This window comes from Pseudopodoces humilis, chromosome 23 (assembly GCF_049639895.1).
Source record: "Pseudopodoces humilis isolate 2021_Gansu_Grassland_sample_001 chromosome 23, ASM4963989v1, whole genome shotgun sequence".
NCBI lineage: Eukaryota > Metazoa > Chordata > Aves > Passeriformes > Paridae > Pseudopodoces > Pseudopodoces humilis.
The window spans coordinates 837,437-858,563 of NC_142222.1; the positions used below are offsets into that span (position 1 = coordinate 837,437).

General features: G+C 45.5%; 1 protein-coding gene across 4 annotated transcripts in view; it reads left to right on the forward strand.

Annotated features, from left to right (window-relative positions):
* Positions 1 to 1,543: 1,543 nt before the first annotated feature.
* The window catches only part of NF1 (neurofibromin 1), a 72,537-nt gene continuing 52,953 nt past the window's right edge, over positions 1,544 to 21,127 (forward strand). For 2 of the 4 annotated variants that reach the window (XM_088066350.1, XM_088066351.1), the window contains exons 1-15: positions 1,544 to 1,698; positions 8,644 to 8,787; positions 10,266 to 10,349; positions 11,919 to 12,109; positions 14,305 to 14,411; positions 14,671 to 14,738; positions 14,977 to 15,052; positions 15,566 to 15,723; positions 16,266 to 16,439; positions 16,612 to 16,734; positions 17,027 to 17,101; positions 17,638 to 17,769; positions 19,875 to 20,009; positions 20,549 to 20,662; positions 20,994 to 21,073. In XM_088066350.1, coding sequence (XP_087922476.1) covers positions 1,639 to 1,698; positions 8,644 to 8,787; positions 10,266 to 10,349; positions 11,919 to 12,109; positions 14,305 to 14,411; positions 14,671 to 14,738; positions 14,977 to 15,052; positions 15,566 to 15,723; positions 16,266 to 16,439; positions 16,612 to 16,734; positions 17,027 to 17,101; positions 17,638 to 17,769; positions 19,875 to 20,009; positions 20,549 to 20,662; positions 20,994 to 21,073 — 1,721 coding nt within the window. In that variant the 5' untranslated portion in view covers positions 1,544 to 1,638. The remainder of the gene's footprint in view (positions 1,699 to 8,643; positions 8,788 to 10,265; positions 10,350 to 11,918; positions 12,110 to 14,304; positions 14,412 to 14,670; positions 14,739 to 14,976; positions 15,053 to 15,565; positions 15,724 to 16,265; positions 16,440 to 16,611; positions 16,735 to 17,026; positions 17,102 to 17,637; positions 17,770 to 19,874; positions 20,010 to 20,548; positions 20,663 to 20,993; positions 21,074 to 21,127) is intronic. The other 2 variants (XM_005525662.3, XM_005525663.3) reach the window with 1 other exon arrangement.

Here is a 21,127-nt window from a genome sequence, read left to right on the forward strand (position 1 = left end):
ACATAGAGATCCCTGTGAAGATTGTGGCTGGTTTGCCTTCAGTGGAGATTATTCCTGCCTGACTGCAGTGGGACACTGAGGGGTCAAATACATAAACATTTGGAAAAGGAGCCGTAACAAGAAGGACCCAGTGGGGTCAGTTCTGCCTCCAGCAGGGAGACCAAGCCCTCAGGTTTAATTGGGAATTAATAAACCATCCTGGGTAAGGATGATTTCTGTCATGGTAAAGAACACAAAACACCAAAGGTTCTGCTCCACTGAACCCTTGGGTGTTTTGTGTTCATCTCTGCGGTTTGGTGTTGGTGTTTTGTGTTCTCTGCCTTTGCACTCCCTGTGACAAAGCCTTATTCATCAATCAATTAACTGTTTTTTTTCTTAAATAAAATATCTGCAATTGATTTTCATCTTTTTATAAAACATCTGCTCTTCAAAAATTTGCTGTCGCCCAAGCTCCTGGATTTGATGCCAGAATGCAATGGAACTGTTTGTTGTGTAAATCCAAATTACAGGATTTTTATTGCTCATTATTTACAAGGCAAATTGACTCAGGATAAATTTGATATTGCTGTTGCTGGTAATAATTCCTATGTGCTGTGATAACTGCAAGAGTCTCTGAGTCACATGGAGGCCCTGACTGAGTGGGGGGACAGAAATTCCATTTGATTCTCCAGTTCTGCCAATTTTAAACCCACTGTTCCAGAGCCCTCACCTCAAGCTGTGTCTTTATTTATATCATCAGAATTTCAATGCAGTTCTGGTATGAAAGAACATTATTTTGTGCTTCTGTCTACCCAGAAGGAAAACAAATTATCATTCCAAAGAAGGAAAGTGGAAGTGGATGTTTATTTGTGTGTATCCTACTTTTCTGAGTCACCGAGTAAACAGTTGGCTAGGGCTGGTGTGACCAGGCTGGGGATGAAGGTGCCACACTCGGATCTGTAGTTACTGTCACAGTTCTGCAGTGAAAACCGGGAACGCAACAGAATAAGTTAATTTATAGAAATAACCGGGTTTATATTTAAAAGGTACAATACAGCTGTGAATTCCAGCCTGAGACAGCAAACCTGTGGGTGATCAGTCAAGCGCAGCGGCTGGAGGTGGCCACCGCAGACGGAATAAAGCATCAGCCAAGGCTCCTGTGTGCAAGGGGAGCGGAGACGGTCCCGTGAGGGGCTGCGGACCCCAGCGCGGCTGGGGCAGGTGGGGCGTGCGGGCCGGGGGAAGCAGATGGCCGTTAGCAGCCGTGGCTAGCGGCGCTGGGAGGGCCCGGGCACGGCGTGTGTGCCCGCCCAGCCCTCGGGCACCCTCCGGGACCTTCCTGCCCCTCACGGGCCCCCGGCCCGGCCCCGCCCGGCCCGGCCCCGCCGCCCCGGGGCCCGCCCCTCTCCCGCCCCTCTCCCGCCCGGCCCCGCCCCGGCGCAGGCACTGCGCAGGCGCAGGAGCGCGCGGGCGCGGGCGGGGGCGGCGCGCAGGCGCAGTGCGGGCTCGGTGTGCCCCTGGCGCGGCGGGCGCGGCGGCGGGGGCGGCGCGCGCTCCCGCTTCCGGTGAGGTGTCATGGCGGGCCCTGCGCGCTGAGGGCCCGCGACACCGACACCGCCCGCGCGCACCCGCCGCTCCCCGGGCGGGCGGCGGCGGGACATGGCGGCGCACAAGCCCGTGGAGTGGGTGCAGGCCGTGGTGAACCGCTTCGACGAGCAGGTAGCGGGGGCGGCGGCGCGTCCCCCTCCCCGGGCCGCGGGGAGGGCCGGGGGCGCGCGGCGGGGGAGCGGCCCCGCTCCCCGGGCGGGGGCGGCCGTGGCAGCGCCGCTCCCCCCGCCCCCCGTCCGCGCCGGGGCCGCGGGCCCGGGCCCCGGCGCCCTTTGTGCCGGGCGGGCCCGGGGCGGGGCCGGGGCTGCCCTTCGGCTGCCCAGCGCTCCGCCGCACGGGGGTCCCGCTGCTGCCCGGGCCCGCGGCCCCAGGTGCGGCGCAGCCGGCCTTGTGCCGGCAGCGGCGGTGAGGAGCAGCGTGGCTGCCCCTCGCTGCTGCTCCCCCCCTCTCCCGAGGTGTCCCTGCTTCCCGTAGACATTCCTGTGAAATTCACGTTCTTGCTTTACATCATCTGGTTCTCCAGAAGGCAGGGAGAGCCTCGAGAAGGAGGTTGAGGAAGGCTGGAGGCGCTGCAGCGGCGGTGCTGCCCGTGCCCCCAGGTGTAAGGGCGATGTCGGTGTGCGGTCCCAGCCCCAGCCCTGCCAGCGCTGCTCTGAGGCCTGAGGAGAGGCTTCCAGCCACTGGTTTCTATTGCAGTGATGGATATTTACATCTCCTTGCAAAAGTCTGCGCTAGTAGTTTGGAGAAGGATTTTCTGAATGGAAGGAAGAGGGATTAGTTTGCCTTAGACTTTATATTTCTCTGATCCACCAGCAGGACCTGCTTACTGGGATTAGGTGGGTGACTCTCAGCGTGGGTAAGCTCAGTGCTTACACTCCATCCCTACTCCTGTGGTGCTTTCCTGACGTGGGGTAGCTCCCTTGAGGCTCAGTGATCAGTTCCTGTGTTGTTTGTCTCATTTTGCCACACTGTGAGTACAGCCTTTGTGTCACAGGAGGCCCAGCTCTAAGACCCTGCTTGGTGTAAATCCATCAAAAACGTGGAGCTCTTTCTCCAGACTAAGCCTTGTTCCTGTGCTGCATCTGTCCCTCAGTGCTGCTGGGCTTCAGCACCCTGCTGAAAGATGTGGCCTGGCACAAGAAGAACAAGCTGTTTCTTTTTACATTCATATGAAGTTTGTTTTGAAGAGGAAAATATCAAACTTTGTCTTTTGACATTATAATGAGGCAGATTTTTGCAATACATAATAGACATATTTGCATAGTTACCTTATTATCCCCCTTATCTTGAGTCATAGATCATTTTTTCCATACACTCAGCAAACATAGGATTGATTATGATCCCAATAATGCAAGAAAATATTTCTTGATGTACTGGTGTTACAAGGTCCTGGGCTTTCTCCTCTTCTTTGTTGTGTGTATTATGGAATTTGGCTTGCCAGCATCTGTTAGAAGTTACAAACTTCTTAGAATAAGATTATTTTTCTATACTTTTTATGGCATGATTATGGATGGGTGTAGAGGAGGAGTCCTCTCTGGATAGGAAGGAAGCTGTTCTGATTCTTGAGATGCTGAAATAATGGAGTTACAGTGATATCATTCATCAAGTACATCACTGTCAGTCACGGTCGTGGTGTCTTATCAAAGTATACTGAATATATGCACATTATTTCAGTGGTGTTCATGCAGCTGTGAGGGTTTGCATCCTGTGTCTGCCTGAATGCAGGACCTCTGGCTTCACCACCAGGAGCCACTGCTTGGCATGTCAGACTGTGTTTGAGAGAGGAGGGGGAGGAGGGCAGCTCAGGGCCATTGTGTTTTGGTTTTTTTGCACAGGGGAAGACAAACTTTTCCAGGATTTCTTCCTTCCTTTGCAAAGAGGGAAAGTGTAACCATCTTTCCTCCAAATTTACAGATGTAGGCAGGCTTTTCATTCATTTGCTGAGTGCTTGAATTCATTTTAGGGAAGATGAAACAGTGAGCTGAGAGGATGCTAATTGGTATTGAAAACAAGCGAAATCAGGGCAAACCAGTCTGCTCTGGTCTGCTCTTGTTTATTGTTATAAATGCTGCTTTAACCAAAATCTGCTTTTGTGTGTACAATTCTGTGGGCCTGGAGTGACTGGCAAGCAGAGTTTTGTGAATTAACCAGTGCCTGGCTCACGGAATAAATCCCTGGAGCTCCTGCCAGTCCTGCCCTGTGCTCCAGTGAGCCCTCACCTGCTGCAGGACTGGCCTGGGGCTGCCCCCAAGCTTCAGCTGCTGCAGAAGAAGCTGCTGTTGGGACCTGTGAGACCAGACCACACTGACAGAGAGCATGGGGAGAGCTCTCAGCAGAGCCTGCACATAGTACTGGTTACTGTATTTTTCAAAACTTGTGGTGAACAGAATAAAATTAGACTGCAGTAGCCTGGAATTTAGCCACAGAGCCTGGAAAACTGTGGAATTCCCTGTGATTTCAGACATAGTCAGAGCTTTGGAAAATAAAATTCTCTCTATTTTTCCTATGGAAATACTCACTTCCAGTTTTCATGTTGTGTTTTCATAGTGCTTTAAGTGTGTTACAATGTGAAATCATGGGAAGGCTGGTGCAGCACTGGGATAGTTGTGAACATAGTTGGAGGAGTCTGCCCAAACCATTTACATCGAGATTGGTTTAAAACTATCAGATTTAACAAGTATTAATCCTTTATAAACTTGTTGCCATGTAAGTTATTGTGGTGGAGTGGCCATCCCTGGAAGTGTTCAGGGAATGAATGGATGTAGCACTCGGTGCTCTGTGCTGGTGACAAGGTGGGAGTCAGTCACAGGTTGGACTCAATGATCTCAGAGGTCTCTCTCAACATTAATGTTCCTCTGGTTCTGCGATTCTGATAAACTTTGGAGAAAGAAGGCTTTTGGTTTAGGCTTCCCATTTGCAGTTCATGAGGTGTGATGACTCTCAGTTAAGAAAGTGTATAAAAACTGTAAGTCAATAGTAATGTTCCATTCTCCCTTTAATTAAAAGGTATTAAATTAAAATAAGTGTTCCCTCCTGTTGATTTTTCTCCAGTGTTTGAGATCTCTGCAGAATAAGAGACCTGCACACGCAGTGGTTGCAGGTACCAGCTCTGGCTTTCCTCTTGGCTTGTTAGGAAATCACTGGTAGTAATGGGATGTATGGTGAGGTGTTTCCTGTCCCCCCCGCGATGTGGCTCTGCCCCGCGGGGATGTCACTGTGCTGGGAGGTGAGGTTGGGCTGGGCAGAAGCTCTGTCCACAGCTGCTGTGTGTGGGACAGATAGCCCCAGGAGCTGGGGGCTGAGGCAGGCTGGAGGCCTGCCCTGCAGCACAAGGTGTGCTGCTTCCTCTTTCCCCGGAGCAGAACCAGCCGGGGCTTTGACGTGATGGCTCTCAGAGTGTGTGTGGTGGGTTTGCAGCTGGGCTGCTGCTCTGCACAGGGCTGGAGCCCAGGGGCAGGGGAGGAAATGCCCAGTGCCACAGGTGTTCCCTGGCTGCAGTGAGGAGCTGCTGAATGTGTCCAGGTGGTCCATGGCCCTTCCTCACCTAACACAGTTTGTGTTGGCGGGATGGGTAAACACACGATTGGTCACAGCACCGACTTCCAGTTCACCTTGTGACAATGCTTTATTTTTAGAGCAACCCGTAAGAAAAACTTTTGGAAGTTGTGTGTTCTTGGGAAGGCTGAGCTGTGAGGTTCTTTTCCGGGCTAGTGCCTCTTTAGCAGGTGTGTGTTCATAGAGGGCAGGAAGGTGCCTGTTGATTTTGAGGGATCTGTGTCTGGTTCTGACAGTGCTGATGCTGAGGTAGGGTATTGTGTGGATTTTCTGTCACCAGTACGTGTGTGTCTTATGGTCTGCTGAAAAATTCCAAGAAATTGTTTGGAAGGATGAACTGAGGTAGTTTTCAGGGCTGTTAAGGACAGCACTAAGGATTTTTTCCTAGATGTGTGTTTCTCCAGACTATTAAGTACAGACTAAATAGGGATGATATAACTTCATGCTCATTAATTACAAATGATAAAGCAAAATTCATGGCTCAGGTGTAGCTTTTCCCAGCAGCCTGAGTGAACAACTTACAGACACTCAGGACTGTCAGTGGTAGTAGTTCCAAACCAATGTCCATGTTCATTTAGCAAAAGATTGGACTCTCTTGCATCAGACTAGAAAATACCTGAAACAGGAGCTAATCACTTCGCAGGCATGGAAAATACGTATTTTTCTAAAGAATTAGTATCTATGACCAAGATAGGATTGCTTAAATGTTTCTGAACATTTTTGGATAAAAGTAAAAAAAAAAAGTAAAAAAAAACCCCAAACACAGTGAATATATTTTTTCTTTCTCCATCTCAAAGATTCGCAGTTGGGTAGCTGTAAAGGTTACAGATTTCATCTACCTATTTTGTCTTTGTACACTGCACATGTAAATAAGGCACAGTTTAGACCCAAACACCATCATTCCCTGTCCTGTGTGGCTGTTTGACCCCTGAAGGAGCCCTCAGGCTGCATCAGGAAGGGTGTGAGGAGCCCACCTGGCTGTGGGCTGTATGTGCTCAGTGCAGCTCCAGCCTCACCGGCTGCCTCTGTTCAGTGGAGACAGGAGCTGAGCTGGGGCAGTGACTGTCCCTTTGCTGTGCTGGGCTGAGCTCAGAGCAGGGCATGTGTTCGGAGTGTGAAGCCCCAATTATGTTTGAGCTTTGTGCTCTAATTTTGGTTTCTAATTCAAATAGCTCTACAGGAAACCATTTGTCAGTATTTCTTCTTTCTAAAATAAAATCAAAGTCAATGAAAGTAAAATTTCAGCTCTTCCCCCCCCCTCAAATGTTTAGATTAATGGATATTTGTAGAGAAGTAAAGTAGATTCTCTTTAGTCACTCAGCACTGGCACTGAATTCTGTGAGGGGAAATAAAATGTTCCAGCATGTCAGAGTGCACAAAGAAAAGAGCTGAGAAATAAAAAATCCCAAAATAATAGTGCTAATATTTCCTTTTTTTATAGTTTCTTATTTTAAATGATAGTATAAAAAGCAATTTTACTTCTAGGTGACCTTGTTGTAGTGGCTGTTGTGGCAGGAAGCTCCAGAAGTGTGTAATGTGATGTTTCTCTGGCAGGGGAGCACACAGAACTAGATCTATGACACAGTTTCTTTGAGAGGCTCTCCTCAAATGTTTTAGCACTCAGTGGTATCGAGCTTTGCTGCTGCTGTCAGCACAGAGACTTGAAAATTCAAATGAAAAGTACTAGCAATAGTGAACTTTTAAATGAAATGTATCTATCATCCACCAATGACTTCCAAAAATGTATTGTAAAAATAACATCTGACAGTGAAAACAAAGCTTGAGTCATAAATGCTGTTTATTCCGCTTTTCCAGGGGTAAAACGAGCACATTGGAGCACCTCACGCTGTTGTAAACTGCCAGGGAATCACAAATTGGAGTGGAAATGACCTGGATTGCCCCATGGGAGCTGTTGCTGTGGCTGTCTTTGCAGGCACATCCCAGCCCTTGTCCTGGAGGGCCATCCCTGGGAGCAGTGCTCGGCGTTCCGGGGCCAGTGCTCTGCAGGGACCTGCTGCAGCTCCAGGCTCTTTGGTCTGATCTGGAGCACCAGGACCATCTTTTCTTCATTAAGAGTCAGCCATTCTCTTAGGAGAGACCCAGCCAATGTCCATAGGGATCCTAGTCCATGGTACCAAAGGAATTGAGCTTGAACCCACAACAAAGCTCAGCTTACACAGAGGGGGAGTCACCCCATGGTGTCAGAACAGGACAGTGTCAGTGGCCTTCTCCTTCACAGGGTCAGGCTGAGTCAGGCACACTGCATTCAGAATTGTTGGACAAAAGTGCTCCAAGTTGGAGTTCTTCAATACCATTCATCTTGCATTTTAAATCTGGGCATACTTTCCCAGAGGACAGTGGTGTCAGATGCTGCAGGGGAGCAGTGGGGATGGTGCCCTTCCAGAGCCCCCAGCCTGGGAGGTGCCTCCTAAGGCACTTTGCAGCTGTAAAGCTGATTGTAATTCCTTGGAATCCTTCTTTTACCCTCTCTTAAATTCTCTCTCTCTGATAATCTTTTCTAATGCACAAATATGACACCATGGCATTTCCATCGAGCTGTTGCTAAATAGAAATGGCATAAATGTTCCTGTATTTGTTTGCTTTTAAAAAATATAAATCCTGAGTAAAATGATTGTTTCTGAAGAGTGGCATCCCAGAAGTGATGGCTCAGAGGGGCAGGGGGAGTTGATGTGTGACTGGGAAGTGACTCGTTTGTGACCCCTGAAGAATTTGGGTACAGCAGGAAACAAAGAGCCCAGTGTTCACACAGCAGCAGGAACATCTCGGGGCTGTGCAGTCGCTCTGAATCTCCTCTTTCTGGGGAAAGATGGATTTCAGGTCTAGTTGTTACCACTGGATGTTGGGCAGGGACAGGTAACGTGGGGCTCACAGGTGCTCCAAGTGTGTTTGAGGCTGAGATTCATGACTGGGGGTGTTTGTGGGGAGACCCCAGAGATATCCACGTCCCTGGGGGCTGCAGGGCCAGGCTGGTTCCTCCTTGGCCAGGCCTGTCCTGTGACAGAACAGGAGACACAACTGGAACAGCTGCTTCCTTCCAGCTCACCTGCTCTGGGAGCTACTGGGGTTTTCCTCCTCTCAGGTCCCAGGATGCATTTTTTTTTCTTGCAGGTATTAGCCTCAAAAGATTTTTGGCCTTTAATAAGCCCATTTTTAAAATAAAGTATCTTTTCTTAGAATTATGTCTTACATTTTTCTGCTCCTTTTGGTTGCTTTGACATTCAGGTTTTAGAAAATTTATCACAAAATAGAGGTTTAGTTTCAGTTCAGAAGAAGAAGGAGGTGAACTTTGTTTTATAGATAACTAATGATAACTAATAGATAGCTAATAGGACAATGAATGTAGAGAAGATGAAATAAGGTTCACTGTGCTCTCTTGTAGAATGTTTTTCAGGGTGGTTTCTGGTGTGTCACAAGTTTTTAACCCATCTTTAAAGCTGTAAATTTCAATGTGAAAAAGCTTATAACAGTTCTCTCTTGTAGCTTCCAATAAAGGCTTGCCAGCAGAATACCCACACCAAAGTCAGCACGGAGCACAACAAGGAATGTCTCATCAACATTTCCAAGTACAAGTTTTCCCTGGTCATCAGTGGTCTCACCAATATCTTAAAAAATGTTAATAACATGGTAAGTTTTCTAATTTTGCATTGTTTGGTGATTTTTTTCAAATAGTTGTTATTTATTTGTGTTGTACAATCTGAAGAGAATTACTTGAAATTTACTCAAATTGTTGCTTGCCTTTTACACTTACTTGTTTTCTGTTCTGAAGTTCACCAGCAGCATCCATCAGAGCCATGCTCCACAGAAAGGCATTGGGATTTTGGGGCAGGGAAAGGATTTAAAACTTGGGCTTGCCTGGCTGTTTTACTGTGTGTCTGTGTATATAAAATAGGTGTATTTTTTAACAACCAGATGAGTTTCAGTCAGATCCTTTGTCATGAGAAAAGTTTAGTTTGTTGAGTTTTGAATCCATGTAATTTGGGATCATTTGGAATCTCCCCAGACAGGTAACAGAACTGGCCAGGCTCTGGCAGTACTTTTTTTATGCTTTTAGACATTCTTTGGAGTGAGCCCTTGGCTGTCAGTTGTACAGGGATGTGCATCTGCTGGAACTGCAGAGAACTGATAAAATGAGAAAATGGGTTGCCCTGCTGCTAGGGATTTTAGGCTGCTTAAAGCTACCTGTAATCCCTTTGGAGAGAGAATTTATTTTAATTAAACTCTACAGGCATGAGGGAACATGTTGATGTGCAATATGATTGGCTGACAAATGAGAAAACTGTACAGGAAAAAGAAGTTCCTGAGTGTGAGACTTGGATTTTGAGCGGAAAGACCTAGGAAAAGTGTCAGTTAAAAAGTCAGCATTTGCTCTGAGGAGCAAGTCTGTGTTTGTCACGTGTGACAGGCTGAGCTCCTGTGGGAATCAGCAATATTTGGGAAGGGTTTCTGTGGCTGAAATGAACCCGTCCCAGAGACAGTCATAACTGGCTTCAGAAAGTCTCAGCTGAAACCTGGGCTCAGGTGAGCCAGCCCTGCCCTGGGGCCAGGTAAACCTCTCTGGGTGACTCTTGCCAGCAGTCTGTCTGTGGGCAGTTGTACCAGTGGGGTTTTGGCTGAGCCTTTCCTGCTCTGTTTTGCTGTGTTAATTCTGCTATAGCCGGTGGCTGTTGTTGGCCCAGGATGGGTGCTGGCTGGAGCTCCCGAGGGAATCCTGCCTTCCGCCTGTGCCTGCAGTGGGGCATCCTGTACAAGACTGGAAAAGAGTCAGCAGCAATTGATACCAAAATAGGTTCTGAAAGGTGGAGCCCACGTTTCTCAGCAGCTGGTGGGCCTGATGGAGGTGAGGGGCTGCAGGCACCTCCAGTCTTGCTTTGCAGGTGCTGTTTGTTCCTTAATGCATTTGGCATTGCAGACTGGACAGATACTTCTTTAGTGATAAGGTTTTAATTCCTAATTTAATCTGATTTTTGCTGGCTTTATGTCTAAACTCCAAACCAGAGCAGTGATGGAGCCATAATTTACTGGGCCACTTAGCTGCTTCACTGTCATGCATTACAAGTCAAATATCTGTGTCTCAGATGAATCCATATAATTTCTACTTCTAGAGAATATTTGGAGAAACTGCTGAAAAGAATTTATATCTATCTCAGCTGATTATCTTGGATACACTGGAAAAATGTCTGGCAGGGGTGAGTAGGCTTGCATAAGTAATTCTAACTTGGAATCCAATGGGCTGGAGAATACAGGTCAAATGCTTGTGTATCTGTTGTTACTGGTACTAAAAACTCATCAGATTTAGAGCAAAGTAGGATTAATGCCATTTAAAAAATACTAAGTCTTCCTTTAAATGCAAGTAGTTGATATAATTGATGCATTAACGATTTGGAGGGTGCTTTTTATTGCCTAAAATTAATGATCTTTTTTCATATTAAGAGTAGCAGAATATTCGGTACAAATTTTTCATTTTGTGCTACTTAGTTCTCTGCATACAGCGCTGAGTTTTCTCTAAATGTCTTAAAACTTTCATTTGTTGAAGTAATTTTCCATGTGCTTTTATATACAGCAGAAACTTTGCTGCTCTAGAGATGATTTCTGCAGGTGTTTCCTAGATTACATTAGTTAACCATGTCCAAATCTCCACTGGGAGCCCGGGCCTGAGGTTTCCAGTCAGAGCTGCTGCGAGGCAGTTTGCTGGTCCCTCTGGGAGGAGAGTGGTGCTGCTTGTACAACTTACTGTGCTGAGCTGGAATTGCAAAGCCAGACTTCACTGAGAGACAGATTTGCAGTGGTTCATTCTTCTAACAAGAACGGGATTTTATTTTTAGTTTTTGTATTCAGTTTCCAGCTTTTACAGCTGAGGAAAACACATCTTTTTGGCGCTTTTTGTCTTTGAGGCATTGAGTCAAAAAAAGTTTTGAGTCAAAACCCGGAATTTTAACTTCAGAATTTACTTCTATTTGAGTACTTCTTCTATGCATAATGTTTGAAACAGTGGTTTTCCTGATAGATTATCATATTTAAATAGCCTAAAATTGTGCGGAATGTTTCTTGCTCTGTCACTTCAAATGAGAGCAGTTTGAGGCAGAATATGTTAAATCAGAGTGAGCCAAAGCTCTGTACAAAGCGTGTTGTGTTCTGTGGTATCTTCAGATGGATTTCTTGCTCAATGTTTCATCAAGTTCTCATGGCAACGGGACTCAGATCAACTAAGTGGGAGTCTCTGAAACTTCCCAATTCCCTATGGAAAATTCATTGGTAGAATTTTAGAAGGCTTTAGTGCTGACCCTACTGTTAAAACTTGCTCTTAGTAGAGCAAAGTTTCACTTTGAATTCTTTTGTAAATAGTTTCCTTATGTCTCACACTGTACAATCTGGCAGAAATCAGATTTTTCTTTCTCAGGGAAATTAAGTGTCATTTTTGACTCATATAGAGCAATTCCTGGCAAGAACGAGGGAGAAGCACCTCTTTTTGGTTCATTTTTTAATATGAAATACTTGCTGTCAAAATATGGCCACCAAGCCCCTACCCAAGGGGAAGTGAGGGTGGGCTTTGCCCTTCAGCCCTCAGTGGAAGGTGGTCGGTGCTGTCCCAATGCTCCAGAGCAGTGGGGCGCGTTCAGCAGAGCAGCCTCGAGGTCCATCAGCATTTCCCCCTGAGGGTGTGGGGTGCTTTGGCTGCGGTGGGGAAGGTCGGATCCTGCTCGAGGCACGTGCTGCAGGCTCCGAGCAGGATTTAGGGGAGCACCGTTTGTTTGCAGCAACCGAAGGACACCATGCGCCTGGACGAGACCATGCTGGTGAAGCAGCTGCTGCCCGAGATCTGCCACTTCATCCACACCTACCGCGAGGGCAACCAGCACGCGGCCGAGCTGCGCAGCTGCGCCTCGGGGGTGCTCTTCTCGCTCAGCTGCAACAACTTCAACGCCGTCTTCAGCCGCATCTCCACCAGGTACTGACCACTGCAGCTGCCCTGGGGAGGGACAGCCGCCGCGCTGCTGCCTGCAGCCCTGGGGAGGGACAGCCGCTGCGCCGCCAGCTGCAGGCTGTTCAGAGGAGCCAGTGCTTTATATGCTCTTTAACGGGGTAGTTCTCAAGTGGAATGCCCTCAGCCTTTCAGTTATACATGGGCTTCTGGTTATGAAATGAATCTGTTTCAACCCCATCCTGGATTACTGCTGGCTGTATTTATTGCTTTTTTAATCTGCTTTCAAAAGTACCAGTGAAAATAGCGAATGAAAATAATGCAGCGGAAAAAGTTTAGTAAGTTCTTGCCGGTGCAAGGTGTCTTGGGATGAAAAAGGATGCTGAAGCTAATGGTTTTATCCATTTACTTACAAATTTAGAATAAAAACTGGTGATTGTCCACAGCTCTGCTGGAGCCCCATGGTTGTTTTCCTGCTAGGAAGCTTTTATGTTAAATCTGTCTTATGCCTGAAGGGGACAAACAGCTGGGTTGTTTGTTAGTTGTTGGAAAAGACCCATTTGTCTTCTGACTGACTTGAGTTTCACAGCACATTTACTGTAAAAATAACTGGATTTTCTTCTTTTCTAAGTAAGAAGGGAGACAAACCCAAAATTTCCTTCTATTCTTTGCTCTTTTTCCTCTGTTCCAGATCCTTCTGATGCTTTAGCATTTGTCAGTCCACTAGAGTTGTGTGCTAAGCTTTTTATTACTGAAATACTTTGATGTTTTTTGGAAGGTGCTTGAAGTAGCTTAGCTCTTGTCACACAGTGTTACAGTTGACATCATTCTTGATTTATGAGAAGTGGAGCTTGGGCTCCACTTGGTCAGATAGCAGTGAGTGAGCCAATTTAATTGAAATAGATTTATATTTTCCTCATATATATTTCTTTGGAAAATGTTTGTGTTTTAGAAATCAGTCTAAAATGATTGAGTAATTTGAAATTTAAGGTATTTTCAAAGTTGTTACAGAGCCTTTAATAGAACATAGACTTGGCAGCTAGCATGGGGGGTGTGGATTTACTCTGTAGGTTGATTGTGTTTTGTTGTTTATGGAAATGGAAGCAATTTCTTTTGCTCCTTTTATTGGAAGAATTTTTCAGTTGAAATTTTTTGAGAGTCTTTTAATCTACTCACTGGATCTGTGTGTATTTGTATGCCTGTAGCAGGGTTTGTTCCCCTACTCCAAAGCCCCCGCCAGCATCCCTTTGAGCGGGAGCAGAGTGCTTGTCCCCTAACCTGTTTTCCCTTGCAGATGGCTTGTACGGCAACAGTTAAATGTTTGGCCAATTGTTGCTGGTCTCCACAGGGGTCAGCCTGCTGCCAGTCAGCGCTGCTGATCCCTGACCTGGGTTTCCTGTTTAGGCATATTTCTGGGCCTTGCACAGCAGCTGGGGGATTTTTGGCATGAAAAGCACAGCAGTGGGGACCTTCCCATTCCCAGTGAGGGCTGTTAAGTTTCCCTGGCGCTGAAGACATGAAGAATTGCTTTTGTGTCTAGTGCTAGAAATCACATTCCATGTCTGAAACACATCTGTAGCCTCGGAAGGAGCCGTGGCAGTCCCGAGTTTGTGGGAACAGATGCTGTAGTGATCAGTGGCTTGGTGTCTGGGAGATGCTGGGTAAATTCTCTGAGACACCAGTGAAAAGATGCTATTATGTTTAAACTGGTGTGATTAAACTTCATTCTGTGTGCTCAGGCCAGAGAAATGTGGACCAAGAATAGTTGTAGCTCATTGCAGTGATTGCAGGTCACTGCTGTACTCTGAGATCTTACCTGAGGCAGGACCTGCTGTGAAGGAGCAGTAGTCTAAAGGTCAGTCAGGAAAAAGTCAGGAGTCCATGACTTTAATGCTTAGTTGAAAAGATGACGAGGTTACTACCACAGGAGAGCAGATAACAGGAGGATTTAGGCAAATCTTGAGCACAGTCAATCCCCAGAAGGTACTGGCATCTTGTAAAGACTCATCACTGGTTTGCTAGCTCCATTTTCAGTATGAGGATGGCACAAGACTGTAATATTAAGTCTTAATCATGCAAGATCTTTTATTTCTAAATCTGGAAATGTTTATCTGAGATGATGGAACATTCCCCTGCTATTGAAATGTATAGTCTCACAGGTGTGTTCATACCTGTCTGACAGGATCTGATGGAAAAGTTTATTTGCTTTGTGTATTTTTTAGATTGCAGGAACTGACTGTTTGTTCAGAAGATAATGCTGATGTTCATGATATTGAACTTCTACAGTACATCAGTGTGGATTGTTCAAAACTCAAGCGACTCTTACAAGGTATGATCTGAGCCTGTGTTGTGAAGTATTTCTATTTGAATCTGGTTAGTCAGAGATGACACAGTGCAACTGATACACCTGGGGTTTATTGCTCTGTTTTACTCCAAACAGTCATGTATTTACTGAAGTATTTAAAAATAGTAAAGTACTATTAACACATGGATTTGAAAATTGCTTTGCGCTTCAAGTATCTTGTATAACCTGTGTTGTTTTTAGAACAAGTTTATGTTCTAAATGCAGAAATGTTTTATCTTTTCAGAGACTGTATTCAAGTTTAAAGCCCTTAAGAAAGTAGCTCAGTTAGCTGTTATCAACAGTCTTGAGAAGGTAAATGTTCAATACTTCTGTTTCATTGCTTATTTGCAGGCTTTCTTCTAGTTTAGGAATAGTTGCTATACAATAGTGTACTATAAAATAGAAATTGCTGTCTCTCTTTGATGCAAATACATTTTGCAAGAAATTTTGAATGACTAGAATTAAGAATACATCCTCTCTTTGTTTAAATGTGTAATTCAGTAAAATTGTTGAAGCTCTGGAATGTAAAGGTGTTTCCCATTATCTGCAGGCATTTTGGAACTGGGTGGAAAACTATCCTGACGAATTCACCAAGCTGTACCAAACCCCTCAGACTGACATGGCTGGTAAGGCATAACACATGACAGTGTTCAAGGTTGGTTTCTCACACATCCCCAAATGCATTCATTTAGATTTGTGCCCTCTTTGCTCCTTGTGCAGCCTGCAAATAAACAAATTTCTGTCAGCCTTTGTCAGGGCAGGTAAGGGTATGTTCCTGTCTCTTTTCTTTCCTGACTCCCCTCTTAAAAGAGACTAATTTTGTGCTTCACAAGACAAAGAAATAAACCCCAAAAGATGGAGACTCTTTAAATATATATTTTTCATCTTGATACAGGGTAAAAACTTAGAGAACATCACCTTTACTTGTCTCTAGTGAAAAAGAGAGGCGAATTTATATTTTCAGGTAAACCATGTCTTTAACTGGGTTGAGACCACTTGATCCCCAGTAGCGTGTCAGTAATGTGCAAACCAGAACTTTCCTTCTGTGTAGGTGGAACTATCCCTCTGCTCTTTTAGACCTGTTCTTTACCTCTTCATAGTTAAAACTGGTATTGAACTTGGGCTTATGTTTTATGCAGATTGTGCTGAGAAGTTGTTTGATTTAGTGGATGGCTTTGCTGAAAGCACAAAGCGTAAAGCAGCAGTGTGGCCACTGCAGATCATCCTCCTGGTCCTGTGTCCAGAGATAATCCAAGATATAGCGAAGGACGTGGTAGAGGAAACGAAAATGAACAAGGTAAGAGAAGCAGCTGAATTCTGGCTCTGGTTTTTAGAGTATGCTTGGTTTTGCTGATTCTGTATTTCAGGGATGTTTAATTTTGTCTTTCTGTCTTAAAGAGGACATTGCAATTCTATATGTAAATTTATGGACTCTTTTTAAAGTTCTCACCTTACATACATTCTTTTACTGTCACTAATTCACACAGATAGTATGTCCCAAACAATGTTATTTCAGAACTTTTCCATCTCCTTGGAGATTTGAATCTGTGCTGTGATTTCCTCTGCCTCCACGTGCAGCAAACGGCTGTGCTGAGGTTCTGGGGTTTGCAGGGGGCTGTGAGCCCCACAGTTACAGCACTTGCAGCACCTGCTGGGTTTGATGTGGCTGCAGGACCAGGGCTGAGAGTGAGCAAACACCTCTTGTGCCATTCTGATTGCCCGGGTCAGTCAAAGGGAATGTCTTTAATAATGGCTGGATTTCTCCAGAGTGCTGCATCCAGTTGGTTTTGCTAACATCGCAGTGTCTGGTTATAACTATCCCTGGTTTGAACTCTGCAGAAGCTGTTCCTGGACAATCTCAGGAAGGCCTTGGCAGGACACAGTGGGAGCAGGCAGCTGACTGAAAGTGCTGCTATTGCTTGTGTTAAACTGTGCAAAGCATCTACGTACATCAACTGGGAAGATAATTCCGTCATTTTCCTGCTAGTGCAGTCCATGGTAGTAGATCTTAAGGTAAGAATGTCTGTTTCCTAATTGCAGTGAAGAAATTTGAAATAATGAAGTGAACTTTGAATTTCTTCTTCATTGAATACCAGTGGTTTTCAGTGGAAATTTTTGTATTAAAAGTAGCCAAGAATAATCATGGCATCTGATTTATATATTTATATTTTTCTGAATTATATAGAATTTGCTGTTTAACCCAAGCAAACCTTTTTCAAGAGGCAATCAGAATGCAGATGTAGACCTGATGATTGACTGCTTGGTTTCCTGCTTCCGCATAAATCCTCACAATAACCAACACTTCAAGGTAAGAACACTGCTTATGGTAAGTCATTCTCTACATACTATTGACAACCTGTCAGTTATAAAAGCTGTGCTAACAGCAGCTTGAAGCTCATAAATGAGTTCAACTGTATAAATATCCCTTAGTAATAAATCCCTGCATGTTTTGATAAATCTTTTCACAGCTGATTAGGCTTCTCTTGTTCAGATTTGACAGCTTTGTCAATTCAATAAAAAGGCTCCAGAATGTTTTTTTCAGGGTGATAAGAAAGATGGCAAAGATATTCCTAAGTGGCTTTTATGTATTTTTATTGTAGATCTGCTTGGCACAGAATTCCCCATCAACATTTCATTATGTGCTGGTAAATTCACTCCACCGAATCATCACAAACGTAAGTTCTGGCAGTATTTCATCAGCCCAGTGTCTGGGGCTTCTGTTCAGATCAATATCTGCTCAGTAAATACCATTTGGATAGCAGACCAAATCTTGTGAGTGCAGAACATCTCAGGGGTGGTGCCTGCTCAGGAGGCAGAGTGATGTAGTGAGCAGCTGGGTCGGAATCATTGCTTCAGTTGCAACCTGTTTAAAAGTTACGAGTTTGATAATGCGCATGCAGAATGATGATGGGCATAGTGGTAACAGTGTGCAGAGCACCTGGGGTGAGGCTTGCTTACACTCTGCCTTGCTGCCACAGAGCTGTGGCTCAGTGTCAGAGTACTGGTAAGAGTGTGCAGAGCACTCAGTGAGGGCTGGGTACCCTCAGTGCCACAGAGCCACGGCTGGGTGTGTGCAGGGCACTCAGTGAGGGCTGGGTACCCTCAGTGCCACAGAGCCACGGCTGGGTGTGTGCAGGGCACTCAGTGAGGGCTGGGTACCCTCAGTGCCACAGAGCCGTGGCTCGGGCTCAGTGCTGCCCTTGCCTTGCAGTCGGCGCTGGACTGGTGGCCGCGGATCGACGCCGTGTACTGCCACGCCGTGGAGCTGCGCAGCATGTTCAGCGACACCCTGCACCGCGCCATGCAGGGCTGCGGGGCACACCCCGCCATCCGCATGACCCCGGTAAGCCTGGGGGCACCTCCCGCCTTCCCCTGTGCCCAGCCCTGCCCTCCTCTTCATCACCTTTGTGCTGGACACCGGAGGGGGGAAGAAGATGGTGACAGGGAGCCACACGTGCTCTGGAGCCCTGCGGTGCTGGGGGATTGGCTGCTCCTGGTTTGATGTCTCTCGGTTTTCCTGCTGCTTTTAAACTGGCGACACACAGCTATTTGTCCTGTAACTGTCCTCTGTGGCTAACTGTCCATTTTAAGCTTTCTGGCTCTGTGAATAGCTGGCTAACATGTCCATCCTTGCTTAATGTGAAAAACCAAAGCATTCTGTATGTGTCACTGAAAACTGTGATACTTTTACCATGATTGGCATGTTCATTTGTCTTGTTTTATGTTGAGCAAATTGACTGTTTTTTCTTGGTGACAGCAACAAAGTAAAAGATTTTTCCACCATTACAAAATAAAGTCAATATTCTTGGCTGTCTTGGAGAAAGTTTTGAGTAAGTTCAGATTTGTAGTTCATCCAAATTCTTCCAGTAAGTTCACATACAGCTGTATTGGTGCATTCTCCTCTGAGCATTCCTTGAGGACTTCTGCTGTGGCAAGTGGTCTTGGTGTGTTGGTTTAGAAAGCCTAAAATGAGACATAAAAATACTCCTGTTGGACTTCTCAAAGGAGAGCAAATGAGCACAATGCTTTTGGTTGAAAGCTACTCCATGTTTAACTTGCTTTTCACCTGTGTGTATTCATCTGTTGGAGACTAGTTGCCCTGACACTACCCCTGCTCTGACTGGTGGTGCTTTGTCTTCTGCTTCTCACTTTCCCTCTGCCTGGCTGCTGTTGCCCACGTGGTCAGACGCCCGCCAGCCCCTGCTTTGCATGGCCCTGGGCCTCTGCTGCTGTAAGTATGATCCGTAACTACCGCAGAAAAGCCCTTCCTTGCGCTGACTTTTCTGTGCATAGTTACCCGCAGAGCCCGCCAGCCCCAGGCCGGGGGCCATAGGGAGCGCTCGCAGCACCAGCGGAGCTCCTTCCCCCAGGAGGGCACTGCTGGCTCTGTGCCCAGCATGATGCTCTTCCCAGTCCCCTCTCTGGTTTAGAACTGGTTCCTAATTTCCAGCCTGAGCTCACTGATGCTGAATTCCTCCACGTCTGTCCTTGTCCGGTGCTGTCTGTCAGCGTCCTGCCGCTGGTGGTTCCTCGGTACCTTGCACAGAGCCTGGCCTGGCTTTCTCACTGACACTCTTTAGTTTGGATTGTGTGGAGGCAGTAAATGAATTCACAGAAATACATCTCCTTTCGCCACGTGCCTCTCCTAGAAATCCCTGACCTGTAGCCAACTAAGGCTTAGCACAGAGTTAGCTACCTCTGCCACTGTGCTACCAATTTCTTGATCAGATACTTTATGTGGTAGGTTCTATTCCTTATATTTGCACAATAACTAATTATTGAAATAACATGAGAACCTAATTTCTTGTAGAATTTAATCATACAATGTCATAGCTCATCAGTTACCTTGAAGGTGATTTCAACCTAGGCTTTCTCCTTTTTTTCAAAATTACAAGTAGTTCACTGCTGTTTCAGCTGGAGGCAGATTATTTTTATAGTTAAGTGATGCCCTGTGTGCCTTTTAGATCTGAAAGGTTCATTTTCCAGAGATTGTTGAGGTGAACATGCAAACATCTGGCCTAGGGCTGTAGCAGAAAATAAAGACATGACTTTGCCTTTGGAAAAAAATTCCCTCTCATGTACTCAGAAGGAGTTAGAAATGTTTATTTTTTTTTCTGTCTCAGACCAGAGAAATACCCAGTAATTCTTTTTGGTCCTTTTTCTACTTTTCTTTTGCCACAGTTTTTCTCTTTTGCAAAAAAATTTATGTCTACATGCAGCTTACTGAAATAATTGTTAAGGGAACTTTAAAGATATAATAGTGATTGCCTGTGAGAGAGGGGATTTTGAACTAGAAGGATATATGACTATACTTGAGTTTTGTATACTTTTAAACTTTTTCTTGAATTATAGGTGATAAAAGCAATACATTTCATCAGATGTTTAATTTTAACTGTTATGTTTGACTACTTTCCTGACGAGGAATGTGATTTATTTTCCTTCCATCAGAGCCTTACATTTAAGGAGAAAATGACAAGCCTTAAATTTAAAGAAAAACCTACTGATTTGGAAACCAGAAGCTACAAGTTCTTGCTGTTGTCCTTGGTGAAACTGATCCATGCAGATCCAAAGCTTTTGCTCTGTGTAAGTAAATCCTACTGCCATACTATTCAGTCAGAATTTAATTTTGAAGCTGCTAAATGAATAAAAATTAATGGTCACCTGGCCATCTAGGACACTTCCTACCTATTTTGTCCTCTGGTTATGTTCCTCCTGTGGTTTTAAAGGAAAAAGAAACTGTAAGAGACTTTACAGAATCAGAACGACACAGCAAGAGAAAGCATGAAGTTCTCTGAAGTGGCTCTGAAGGGGAAGGTGGGAGAAGGAGAGGGGAATAGAAGAAAATTAAAATAAGGGGGTTGGAAATTAGTCATCATTTCAATGGGTACTGTCTTAGATCTTCCATTTTCTCAGGCTTGTGATGGCTTAATACAAAAATATTCCAGTTCTGTCAGAGACATGATATGCAAGGCGTGTTATGGATTAAAAATAAAATGACAGATTCTCTGAAAGATCCCAAAATCCCCCTAGTTCAGCAGCAGGAATGCTGCAGTAGCTGTCAGTGGTGTGGTCAAGCAGGGGAAGGTTTTGCAGCTGAGCCTGTGCTGTGTGTTTCTGTGCAGAACCCCAGGAAGCAGGGCTCCGACTCGCAGGGCAGCACGGCCGAGCTGATCACGGGGCTGGTGCAGCTGGTGCCGCAGTCCAGCATGCCCGACATCGCCCAGGAGGCCATGGAGGTGAGGGGCACAGCCTGGTGTTCCTGCCACAGCCTCTCCTTCAAAACAGTGTCTGTCTGTCTTATCTGTCTGTCTGTGCAGCATGGCTTTGGACAGAAGTACCAGGGAAAACCTCTGTGTCTGCAGTATGAGCGTGAAGTAAAGACTAAAATGAAATGCTGTTGATACAGACTGACGTTGCACTCTTGCTCTTTTATGGAAAATGCTTTTTATATCTTTTGCTGTTCTTAAAGCAGTGTAATGAATATGTTACTGCACCTGTTTCTCTGCCTGTGCTCAGGTACTCTGTAAAGTTCTGTCATTAAGTCTTTTGCTGTCTCTTTGGCTTTAGGCTTTGCTGGTTCTGCACCAGTTGGACAGCATTGACTTGTGGAATCCTGATGCTCCTATAGAAACATTCTGGGAGATCAGGTATGTAAAGAAACTTAGATAAATGAAAGAAATAGCTGTTTTGATTTGTCTTCT